The 13,197-nt window shown below is 37.6% G+C and overlaps 1 protein-coding gene across 2 annotated transcripts; it reads left to right on the top strand.

Annotated features, from left to right (window-relative positions):
- The first annotated feature begins 826 nt into the window (after positions 1-826).
- LOC113356393 (splicing factor 3B subunit 3-like) lies at positions 827-11,383 on the top strand. Of its 2 annotated transcripts, XM_026599505.1 has the most exons (15): positions 827-1,095; positions 1,180-1,314; positions 1,436-1,515; positions 1,612-1,695; positions 3,398-3,485; positions 3,640-3,806; positions 3,972-5,925; positions 6,199-6,509; positions 7,107-7,374; positions 7,508-7,663; positions 7,806-7,947; positions 8,514-8,590; positions 8,758-8,897; positions 10,013-10,121; positions 10,821-11,383. In XM_026599505.1, exons 1-15 carry the CDS (start codon positions 910-912, stop codon positions 11,016-11,018), a joined length of 4,095 nt encoding a protein of 1,364 aa, XP_026455290.1. In that variant the 5' UTR covers positions 827-909; the 3' UTR covers positions 11,019-11,383. The 2 variants fall into 2 exon arrangements, with proteins under 2 accessions (XP_026455290.1, XP_026455291.1); XM_026599506.1 differs by lacking the exon at positions 827-1,095 and having other exon boundaries at positions 1,258-1,314; positions 1,436-1,520.
- The last annotated feature ends 1,814 nt before the right edge of the window (positions 11,384-13,197 follow it).

Raw genomic sequence — 13,197 nt, 5'->3', positions numbered from 1 at the left:
CTTTGTGCCTGACCGTGATCAGTCTCGCATTAAAGAAAACTGGAGGGGGAGAATCTACCTTTTCTATATGCCGCTCCGTGAGAGAAGCAAGTAGGTTGTGGTCATGTCAGAATTTGTATCGATTCGTATTTATCCAGTGATCGGAAGCTATCAACCTATCCAAAAAATTACCGTTCTATGAATGTGGTTCTGATCCTTCCGGTGATGTCAGAAGTCGTTTCGATATTATGGGGTTTATACTTATGTTAATTTAATTAATTGAAAAGACTAATTTTATATTAGCCGAAAAAAGAAAAAAAAATTGCACCATTTTCCACTGGTAACTGACATTATGGCATGAACGGCTTGCCTTGTTCAACAACTGACGACCTGACTGCATATTTCGATTTCGATGAACTAACACAAAAGTACATTCAATAAATAAAAGTGGAAATAGCTTCGAAAAATTCTCGCGTTCATTAGATGTATAATTGTTTACCCTACTTATAATGGAGGTGAAAATCCTTCGTAATCGTAACCGTTCATATCGTGGTTTTTAACCAACTGGGGCTAGCTCAGTTGGCCAGGGACGAACTCTCGAGTTGTTAGGTCACAGGTTCGAATCCTGCAGCCCGCCGATCTTGTCAGAAAGAAAAAACAATAAAAACAACTGATGCCCCGAGCTTTTCCACGCGCACACAAAAAACAAAAACACGAAAAACCACGACATGAACGGTTTCGATTACGTAGGATTTTCACCTCCATTATAAATAGGGTAAACAATTATACATCTAATGAACGCGAGAATTTTTCAAAGCTATTTCCACTTTTATTTATTGAATCTACTTTTGTGTTAGTTCATCGAAATCGAAATATGCAGTAAGACAACAACAACTTGCCGGAAAACAAAACACAAACCCTAAAAAAGGAATGGGGAGTTTAGAAGAAGATTCATCATCTACTGCTGCTATTGCTTGTAGTCAATCTCGATCATCAAATCCTTCAGAAGAAGGTACTCATTATCTCGCTAAGTGTGTACTTCGAGGAAGTGCGGTTCTTCATGCTGTTTACGGACATCTTCGTTCTTCATCTTCATTCGATATCGTATTCGGAAAGGTTTTCTTCTATTCCTGTTAATCAATAATATCTTGTCACTTCACGTATGTATAGAAATAGAGTTTAATGGGTTAATGTTATCAGGAAACTTCAATTGAGTTGGTGGTAGTCGGTGAAGATGGAGTTGTGCAATCCGTCTGTGAACAGACCGTATTTGGTATCATTAAGGATCTTTCTGTTTTACGGCGGAGTGAGAAGTTTTGTCAACCAAATACCCAGGTTAATTAACCTTTCACTCCACACGATTATGTTACATCAAATTGTTCCTGTTTATAATTCGATTTATTTTGTGTTACCAAATAACTTAAACCTGATAAAATATTTGATTGTCGTTTATTAGGAACCGGGGAAAGATCTTTTGATTGTTCTTTCTGATTCTGGGAAGCTTTCTTTTCTTAAATTTTGCAACGAAATGCACAGGTTAGGTAAGTTCCTTTTGTTGGTCCATTTTTGTGGTTTATGTTTTTCATATATAGATTTATAATAGTTTGACTAAATTTTAATTTGTTGACGTAGGTTCTTTCCCGTATCACACTTCCAACTTTCAAATCCTGGGAACTCAAGACATCAGCTAGGACATAAGTTAGCGGTTGACAATCAGTAAGTTACTTAGTTTGAAATATGTCATTTCATATGCCATTTTTGCTGTTTGCTGATTTCTTGTGGACTTAACCATTCCCCTGATCGGCTTTTGTTGCATCTTTTGGTTGTTTATAACATCTGTCATGGATACAGCTTATAAGCCTTAAGTTGTCTAAAGAAATCAAATTAGGTCTTCTGGATCTTATTGATACGTCCACTGTTTATACTACCATCAAAAGAGACCTTGTCTGCTTGGGTATCATTATTGAGGAAGTATAGAAGTACATTACTGTGGCCAGAGTCTTTAGTAGTTGTAAGTTGTTTCCGCTTAACATTATCGTAATGAAAATTAAACTTCCTGAAAAATAACATCAACATGTTTGGTACAAAGATGAATGAATTTTTTGATTTCTTCGATCACCGTGCATTGATGAATGGTCCTATGTTGTTTCTTAATTGTGCCGTATAATTCAACTGCTTCTTAAATTTTTTCTGAGAATGAATGTATGCATTGGATTTTTTTTCAGTCCAATTGTGATACAATACAAGAAATAGATAGATGTTTAAGAAAGCTTGCATTCACAGGAATATGAGTTTTTTTCTGATAATTGGGAGCACCAGTGGTGTTCTCTCATTTGGAGATAGTTATATATTGATTTGGCCAAATGCTATTCAAGGGAACACCTTGGACTTGGAGTAGGAAAGCTTACATTTCTGTATCATACATCTGATAGCATTTCTTTTGATAGTGGTATCAAATGTTAACCGAACCAACTCAGATGTATTAAGATAGGTTCCACAGACCTTGCATTACATTGCCCCCTTTTTAATTGTGATTTTTGAAGTTTGGTGTTGAACAACCTTGAGTACCTAGAGGAAACCTCGCTCGAGCAGTAAAATCTAGTGTTATGGATGTTCAAAAGGTGTATTTACTACTTACAGGTTACTACACTGGTATGGGGAGTTGAGATTATTAGGCGCTAGGTTTTCTTTTATATATTACATTAGCATTGGATCTGACAAATGTCAATGTGAACAATACCAGTAGATAGTGTCTTTGGCGTATTAATAACGAAATAATATAATTTTCTTGACGAGTCGGTGTCAACAAATGTCGAGCTACGTAATTTTATCTTTATTGTAACTCGTTACACTTATATACCCTGAACTCATTCTGAAGCTTCATCTCAAGATTTGATTTTCCAGAATATGATGAAGTTTTTAGTTACGAGTTGGCCTGTGTATGTGGATTGGTTCACTGCTTATCATTTTTTGTTTATGCAGAATCTACAAAACTATGTAGTATATACTGATGATCACATTATCTTACATCTTTTACCATGTTGTGGGGAATTTTAAGTTGGAGAAGATGTTTGTTCAGTTTTGAAATTGAAAGGCGGACAATTAGAGGATGATGCATCAAGTTGTTTTTGGTTTTGTTGTAAATTGTACACCTCGCGTGTTCATTGAATAAAAATAATCAAAATTTTACATTCATCCAATCAAATGAGTCACTCTTTCCTTAGCTTTGTATGCTGCTAGTATTTGGCATGAAGCTATGCACACAATTCCTCTAGTTTGAAGTGGCATGTGTGCTCAATCAATTGATGTGTGATGTATAGCATTCATAAGTTAACTGACCTCTTTTATCTTATCTTTATCTATGGTCTCTGTTAGTCGGACTGCGAAATGTTTCTAACTTGTAGACCTTACTTCGCAGTGGCTGTTTTGTTGCTGTTAGTGCTTTTGAAGAACGACTGGCTTTGTTTTCTGTATCTATGTTGGATGACAGCAGCATTATTAATAAGGTTGAGTAACACTTTTTTTTTTCAAATTCTTAAGTTTCTCCTGTCATTTTGGGTCCCTCAGGCGGGAGTAATATATCTTCTTTGTATGAAGAGATGGTAAATACTTTTTGCTACTACTTGATAATTGATCATCTTTCCGTACTCTATATTTCAGAACATATTCTATCCACCTGAGAGCGAAGGGGATATACCGAGTGTTGTTCAGGATGTCCATGGAACCAATATCAGTGGCACAATTTGGAGCATGTGCTTCATTTCAAAGGATGTTAGTCAATCAAGCAAGGGTGAACGTAATGCAACACTAGCAATTGTTCTGAATAGGTATAATGCTGTAAATTATTGAACCAAGGACTCATGAATTTTCTGATGTCCCGTTAGTTGTATCCTGACATTGTTTCATAAGCATATAAGCATCTAAGGTGTAATGTATTAATGATCCTTATAATCACCCCTTAGTGTTTGAAAGATTGTGCTTTGGTACTGCAGGAAGGGTGCTGTGTCGAATGAGCTGGTGCTACTGGAGTGGGATACTCATGAAAATGCTGTTCATGTTATATCTCAGTATATCGAAGCTGAGTCTCTAGCAATGAACATTGTTGAGGTTCCTTACTCTTATGGATTTGCTGTTCTGTTTAGGGTTGGTGATGCTCTCTTGATGGATCTCAGTGATCCTCACAACCCTCGTTGTGTGCATAAAATTTGTCTTGGTCTTTTGCCTATTGAGGACGGTGTTGATGACGATGTTGCTGTAAGGGCTTTACTGGAGTTGGGAATGGAAATGAGTAAAGGAGATGACCCTATGATTATTGATAATGAGAATGGCCAGTATAATTCACTGTTTAAAAGTATGTGCTCATGGAGTTGGGAACCGGGACACAATTCAAATCCTACGATGTTTGTTAGTTTAGATACGGGGGAGTTGCTTACTTTAGAAATTTCATTTGAATTTGATGGTAGTAAAATGAACTTATCTGAGCCGCTCTACAAGTGTTTACCTTGCAAGACGCTTTTGTGGGTTAAAGGGGATTTCATTGTTGCACTTACAGAGATGGGGGATGGGTCAGTCCTTAAGTTTGAGGTAGGAAAACTTTCTTATATGAGTCCAGTTCAAAACATCGCTCCAGTTTTAGATTCGGTTGTGGATTATCATGATGATAAACAGGATCAGATGTTCGCTTGTTGTGGAGTGGCTCCAGAGGGTTCGTTAAGGATTATTCGAAGTGGTATTAGTGTGGAGAATCTGTTGCGCACCGCCGCTATTTATCAAGGCATAACTGGGACTTGGACTTTGCGGATGAAAGTCTTAGATTCTTTCGACTCTTTTCTCGTGCTATCATTTGTTGAAGAGACTAGGGTGCTTTCGGTTGGGTTAAGCTTCAGCGATGTGACCGATGCAGTCGGGTTCCAGCCTGACGCTTGTACTTTGGCGTGTGGCCTTGTAGGTGATGGGTTACTTGTCCAGATACATAGGAATGCCGTGAGACTTTGTTTGCCCACAACAATAGCTCATCCTGAAGGTATCCCTTTGTCTGCTCCAATTTGTACATCTTGGTTCCCGGATAATGTGAATATAAGTTTGGGGGCAGTTGGGCAGAACATGATAATTGTAGCAACATCTAATCCCTGCTTCTTATTTATTCTTGGGGCCAGGTCTTTATCTGCCTATCACTATGAAATCTATGAGATGCAGCATGTGAGGCTGCAGAATGAAGTCTCATCCATATCTATACCCCAAAGGATCTCAGAATACAAATCATCAACCTCGGTTGTTAGTTTAGCAAATATTAGTAAACCTTGCTTTGGTCTTCCTATTGGGGTTGAGATTAGTGATACTTTTGTCATTGGTACCCACAGACCTTCAGTAGAAATTCTCTCATTTGTACCCGAAGAAGGGCTAAGGATTGTTGCCTGTGGGATTATTTCCCTGAGCAACACGCTTGGAACTGCTATCAATGGGTGTGTCCCCCAAGACGTGAGGCTGGTTTTAGTTGATCGGTTATATGTACTTTCAGGATTGAGAAACGGAATGTTACTTCGGTTTGAGTGGCCGAATATGTCTACCTTACCCCCATCGTTGGAGTTACCCCAGCAGAGCCCTTTTATGATTTCTAACATGGCTGCATCCTTAGTATCATCAAGTTCAAGCAATGAACAACGTCGAGACAGCAATATCCTCGAAAAGGCTGAAAAAACTCCTATTCATTTAGAATTGATTGCTATTCGCCGGATCGGTGTAACACCAGTTTTTCTGGTTCCTTTGTGTGACTCCCTTGATTCCGACATAATTGCTCTTAGTGATAGACCGTGGCTTTTGCAAACTGCAAGACACAGCTTGTCATTTACATCTATCTCATTTCAACCTGCAACTCATGTCACTCCAGTGTGTTCTATGGATTGCCCTAAGGGAATTTTATTTGTAGCAGAGAACCGCCTTCATTTGGTAAACATGCCACTTTTCAATTTCATATGCTGTTTCAGATTTTGGTTTTCTGTTCTTTTGAAAAACTTATTATCAAGCATTCCTTGGCAATAATTGGGTGTAAAATCCCCTCCGTTCCTTGTGGATATAAATATAATCATACGTCTGTTCCTGATTGCTATGAAGTAGTTGAACCTTTCTCTACAGTTGATTATATTTGGTCAGTCTAAAATTTTGTCAGTTATAATAGTTTTTACGCTTTCTCATATCTTTCCCAATCTTCTGCTGTTTAAGGTGGAAATGGTCCACAGTAAGAGGCTAAATGTGCAGAAGTTCTCTCTTGGAGGTACTCCGCGGAAGGTTGTATATCATAGTGAAAGTAAATTGCTGCTTGTGATGAGAACCGAGCTAAGTGGTGAATCGTGTTCATCAGATATATGCTGTGTTGATCCACTTTCTGGATCACTGCTGTCATCGTTTAAGCTCGAACCAGGAGAAACAGGAAAATCAATGCAGTTGGTGAAGGTTGGAGATGAACGAGTCTTGGTGGTGGGTACCAATCGGTTTGGTGGTCGAGCTATCATGCACACCGGTGAAGCCGAAAGGTTAGTCATATACTTCTTCCCTATTTCTTTGTTTCTTTCAATCTAGTCTTGGGAAGTTCTGCTCAAGAAAATCCAGTCCTAATTTTCTTGAGTTTGAGTTGGAGTTGGTCTGAATGCTTGTTCTGACCTTTACATATAAGGTTATTTACTCTTAAACCCATGCTTGTTTCTTTCAATCTAGTCTTGGGAAGTTCTGCTCAAGAAAATCCAGTCCTAATTTTCTTGAGTTTGAGTTGGTCTGAATGCTTGTTCTGACCTTTACATATAAGGTTATTTACTCTTAAACCCATGCAGCAAAAGTTTTGTCGTGTTTTTGCAATGATTCAAGCTTGGGCAACCTGACCTTCTGAACTTGTAAGTTTCACCCTCGTGTTAGCGTCAGATATAAAAGGCAGTATTCAAGTAAAATGAAGCTGAATAAAGGTTCAGCTTGATCTACTATCTGGATGACTTTTATGAAATGCCTATGAAAACACTAGCCTAATCAAAAATTTAAGACACCTGGACTGTCATTTTGAAGCTATATATTAGTATTGACTGAGTGAATTCCTTCAGTAGCTGTTAAATATTACTGTTTTTTTTTTTTTTGACAAACAGTAGCAAAGGGCGTCTACTTGTCCTGTGCCTGGAGCACACGCTGAACTCGGTTAACAGTTCGTTTCGTGAAATTGTTGGGTATGCCACTGAGCAACTTTCAACTAGTAGTCTTTGCAGCAGTCCTGAGGATAATGGTTTTGAGGGTGTTAAACTCGAAGAGACTGAAGTGTGGCAACTAGTACTTGCTTATCAAACCATTATACCAGGAGTAGTACTTGCTGTCTGCCCATATCTTGATCGTTACTTTTTAGCATCTGCTGGTAATTTTGTAAGTTTCTATAACATTTCGAGCCTTTGAATTTCTGTATGGTTACTATATTTGTTAACTGGTGCTATATTGAGTGTGTTATACAATTATTTGCTATGGATATTTCTCACATGCATCTCTTTTACATCATCAGTTTTATCTATATGGCTTTGTCAATGAGAATCCTCAACGAGTCAGAAGACTGGCTTATGCGAGGACACGCTTTACAATTACCAGTTTGGCTTCAGAATTTACTCGAATCGTTGTCGGTGATTGTCGTGATGGAGTTCTTTTCTATTCCTATGATGAGGTACATTCATTAACTAGTTGTTCTTGCTTAAAATGTATGTTGGTGTTGTTTTCTCCACACTCATCGGTTATATCTTGTTGTTTTAGATTTGATGTTTAATTGTTTTTCTTATGAATTTCCCTCTGTTCCACCAATGTGCCAGGAGCCTAGGAGACTTAAACAGCTGTACTGTGATCCAGTACAGAGGTTAGTTGCTGACTGTACCCTTATGGACATGGACACTGCTGTGGTCTCAGATCGAAAGGGAAACCTTACTGTTCTGTCATGCCCAAATCGGGTTGAAGGTAAATTAACTGTTAAGTAAATTGGTCAAGAAAACTGATCCATATGGGGATAGTTTTTTCTTTCTGTGCTTTGGTATTTGAAAATTGAAAATGACTGGACAAGCTTATTTGTCATTGTTAGAGGAAATTCAGGCGTACCTGTAAGGCTGTAAGTCCATCAGGTCAAAGCTGACCTACCTATTGAGGTGGCTAGATCTGTATCAAGTCACTTGTACTAATGCTACGAGATACGATAAAGTAGACGTAGTCTATCACATGAAAGCTTATAGTCAGTTACTGATGGATAAAGTTGCAGTGTGCTGATTCAGTCTCAAACTCGCAGCCACCAGTAATTTGTGTAGGGCGGGGAAGCCGCTTTTTACTATTCTATCATAACTGGGATAACAACTATTGTGATCGTTTCATTTTTGTTATGTCAGATAATGAAAACAGGCATTACGAATTTGTCAGAACTGATCGCCTACCACCCACAGTGGCAACCTCCTTTTCTGAATTTTTTGAGGTTCAGCCATGCTTGCTATGTACCATGATCCGTTTATTTAATGGATTCATGTTTTCTTTCGTAGATAATGCAAGTCCAGAGTGCAACTTGACACTTAGTTGTTCTTACTACATTGGAGAGACAGCCATGAGCATCAGAAAGGTTAGCACTATTACATATTATTATTGTCAGTGTTATTGGATTTTATGTAAAAAGTGGCCGGGCTTCCTTTTTTGACCTTTTACAAATGTCTTTCCATTTTACCCGAAATACTTTTATCCGGTTTATTTTTCTCATATTTGTATTCTTTTTTTTATTTTTTTTATCAGGGTTCATATTCATACAAACTTCCAGTTGATGATACACCGAACGGTTGCGATATTGCAGACCCAATACTCAACTCGTCACACAATAGTATTGTGGCCAGCACGATGCTAGGAAGTGTAGTGGTTTTCATTGCTATCTCCAGGTTCGGCTTTATATTGCATCTTTCACTGTCGTATTAGTTCACCTGTTGGCATTTTTGAGTTGAAAGAAGTTTAAAAGTATAATGGGATACATAGTGCTGTTTAAAACTTCTGTTTTGTTGCTATTTTATTTTAGCTTATTACAGGTCCTCTACAGATGAAATGATTGATTAGTTACTGTTAAATTTGAGGATAGTGCCAATGCGTAGGATAAATTACCCTCGAAAGTCTTTTGGAGGATTCTTAGGTATAGAGGATAGGGCAGGTTAAAATATCAGTACTGCTGATGGTTGAGCTGACATCCTTATTTGAACTCATGGTCATTTAATTGCAGAGGTGTTGTAATAAATGATTGGATAGCATACTCAATGGTCTTATAATAGAGGTTGCCTATGCATTAATGATTTTGAAAGTGTAGCATACGTTTGCGAACCTAAGACCATTCCTGGAAGATTGTTTAATTTTTAACCATACTCGGTTTCTATTCTCAGCTAAAACTCGTTAATGAAATCTCTAACACATTCCCAGTACCATTATATTTCTAAACTGCATTTAGTAGCTACTAATTAGAGTAAAATAAACCATATTGGTCACCTCACCTTGGAACTTCTCTTTTTGATCTGGTTGGACACATTTAAATTAGCCTGGGCCATCCAATATATCTCATGATTCTCATGCACATTAGAACTATATTAGGATTGGCTCTTGAGAATGCTCTTGAAATCTAAGGACACAATTCGCTTCTGTCCTACAAAGTCTTCAGAAATTTTATATCATTGGTTTATTGGAAGTTTCAGGCCTTGCTAAGACTTTGCAGGGTTCTCACTTAGCGCCTCAATATATGAACCTGAAACAGAACCCTCCTAGTTTAACAGTTGAAGAAATTGCAAGTTTGTCTGATCTGCAGATCCCAGATTTCTCTTGATTGCACCCTATCAATTTAAGGGTTTCGTTTTCTGACTGAACTATCAGAATTTTTCGAACTTCTCTTCTTAAATTTGTAGCTATGAAAATGATGAAGCATTCTGTCTATCTTCCGTTTTACTTGTCTGTGCATTGCTTTACTGAATCTGTTTTTCCTTTTGGTTCTTACTTGATTAATTTTATGGATTTGTAGGGAAGAATTTGAGCTCCTGAAAGGTGTGCAAGCTAGACTCATTATTCATCCGTTAACTGCTCCCATCCTGGGAAATGACCACAACGAATTCCGAGGGCGTGGTTCCGCGGTATAAAACCACTTTTCTTTACAAAGAATTTATGTGTATAAAACCCCTTTTCTTTACAAAGCATTTTATGTGCTTATATAACATGATAAAGTGAAACTTAGGGGCTGTATCTTTAAGGATGATCTTTTTCTCAAAGAGATACTTTAGACAAGAAATCTGTTCATCAGTGGCGTAAAATGATTTTTGGGTATTTTTAGCTCACCGCTAGCTTTTAGGTGATAAACTATTATGCCCTCCATCTGGTCCTAACGTCAGGTGTAATCTTAAAAGATAGTAAGTCGGTCATATGACTTCTAAGACTTATAGGTGGTCAACATGACCATTATCATGAATTTGAGTGTTTTACTTTCTGAAGATCATTGCCACCTTTCTCAAAAATTTAGTTCAGATAAATTTGGTTAGTCTTCTACTTTTTTTTGTTTGTTTTATTTATGAAGTGAAATAGCGTAAGTCCACAGGTTCGTGTTCAACGGCTAATATATATGTCGTTATTTGCTCCAATGATGAGCGGTCATATAACCCATTTTCTGGTGCATCTTTTATGTTCAGCATCTAGTTGTTTGATCACTTCTGCAGATTTATTTTTTTTTAATTTTTATTTATTATAAGAAATTTAAGTGGCTATCTCTTGGCTCTCCAGGAACATGCTTCTAATTTAAGTGTACTTGATAGTTTTTAATTTTATACCCTGTTGTGTAGGCTGGTGTGTCTAAAATGCTTGATGGGGACATGTTAACACAATTCTTGGAGCTTACGAGTTCGCAGCAAGAGTCTGTTCTGGCAGTTCCACTTGGTTTGAAGGAGACTGGAGCATCAATTTCGATGCCTCCTCACAAATCAATCTCCGTCAATCAGGTTGTTCGCTTGCTTGAACGAGTTCATTATGCCCTTAACTAATCTTGTTTCCTTGTTCTCCTTACTCTCTTGGAAGTGTAAAATCTCGGAATCCATGGCAAGGCGGTCATGTTGTTCAAGGATCTGCATAAGCTGAAGCGTGAGAAATTGGTCCCTTCAGATCCAATGCACAATAGTTCTCCAGAGTGATATTGGTAGGAAGATGATCGCCTGAATGAAAGCATTTTCTGTTACTATGTGCAGTTTTGTTTCTCGTATTTGAAATGAATATATTTGAGAATTGATAGTTACCATAACATACATCTCATGTTGTAGTCTTGTAGGTAACAAATCAAGTCTTGTGTAATCTGCCTTGTAAATAATGTTTTCGTTTTTATTATATTTGTATTTTGCTGGCTTGTAAATTAGTTCATTCTCGATTTTAATCGTGTTTAGTTGCCTAACCCTTGTTGTTACTTGCATTGGCTTTCATATTATAATCTCAGACTGGTAACAACTCCAGTTTTTGAAGTTAACACTGATGTCTGTATTTGGGAGTTATTGGAAGCTTGTCTGGGTAGCTCATGACCACAGCGAAAACCTAGCAGAAGTGTTAAGCACACATTGGCAAAATTAAGGTACACTGATAATTTTCGGGTCAAAGTATCACTTGATAAATCGAAATGCTGGAAATACGAAATTAGCTGCGGGGTTTCATAAAGTCAAGTAAGTGTTGGTTGACTTCGAGTTTGGCTCAAAGTCTTGTTTTACACTAGCCTGATTTGGTTGTTCAACTGGATAAACAAACAAAAAGTACATACACAAAAATAAAAGACAATAGGAATAAGTATAAAGTGGTTGGCTAGCTTTGACTTAATCCAACTGCTACTACTGTAATCTTGTTATTGTTGGTGTCTCTAGCATCTGTTCATATTTCTCTTCCATTCAGCAACTGATAATGAACCGGCAGCACCATTCATGGTTGTCAAGCATTGGTTTGAGGCGGCTTGTTTCCCTTCCCGATCGGAGGACTCCTTGGTTTCTTCGGTTTCGTTGCCCTGGTAGTCGCAACTCTAAATAAATTTTTCTTTTAATTGATTTTCTGTCTTTGTAAAAAGAAAGGAAATAACGGCGAGATGAGAGTTTACCTGATACTAATGTACTGGCTGAGTCTCAAAATGTTCGGCTGAAATGCCCAAGACGTCTTTGACATTAGAACACCTAGTTGAGAAGCCATGTATGTGCTGCTACAGAGGGAGAGACGCAGATAGTGAGTGAGACTCGGGAATTACGTACATTTATATATAACACCTGGGGGCTGGTAGCACAACGCGTACACAGAAGCACATAGTGGGATTTGTTGGGTTGTTTTGTTTGGAAGTCATTAACTTTACTGCTTTAGGTATAACTTTACTCGTTCCTTTCTGTATGACCGGTTACAGTACTGATCAAGTTTAGTTTATTTAGTGTTTACTGGCATGATACATGTGCATTGCGTGATCTTGCATGATTTGACTGTAAATGTTTATCTAAGATCACTCATTCGTTGGTACAACTGGCTTAGACTTGGATATGGTGTAGAAAATGGTTGGAGCAACGACGGAACCTGGATTTATCTCTGGGTGGGCTAATTTTTTTTCGGCTTTTTAATAAAGTGGCCAACTTTTAAAAATGTAATTAAAAAATGGCCGTTTTTTTTTGAAGCATTATATAAAATAGCCGAGTTTAACATTTTCCATCCCATTTTTTTTGAAAAAAAACAGATAATGGCAGTTAACTGCACATGTGTCCATTATCCTACCTAGTAAAAGACTCAAATCCCCTAACTAAACTTTGACTTTACATTTTTGTCTTTAGTTCATCACAGTTTCTTCCGTCGGCCAACAACAAACAACAACTCATCTTTTTATCGAAATTCTTCCAATCCAACTATAAGTTACAGCTGATTCTATCAGTTCACGTGAACAACTTCCGTCTCTCTGCTAATGAACAAACAGAACACAAGCGTTCTTTCTTCTTCTTATTTTCATAAAATACATTTAGAGTAACAATGAATCAATTTTGGGAACGCTTAAAAATTGGATGATGAAACACATCAAAGACCACATTCTACATGATCAAATTAATAAATACCCAGCAACAAATCACCCCACCATTACTGAAACACGAAAAGAAAGAAATAGAATTTTTACCCCCTTTTTCTCTTCTTACAGGCCTATCATCTAATAGTGCAATGCGGGAT

Source organism: Papaver somniferum, chromosome 3 (genome assembly GCF_003573695.1).
Source record: "Papaver somniferum cultivar HN1 chromosome 3, ASM357369v1, whole genome shotgun sequence".
NCBI classification, from domain to species: domain Eukaryota; kingdom Viridiplantae; phylum Streptophyta; class Magnoliopsida; order Ranunculales; family Papaveraceae; genus Papaver; species Papaver somniferum.
This window is presented reverse-complemented; position numbering and strand designations above follow the sequence as displayed.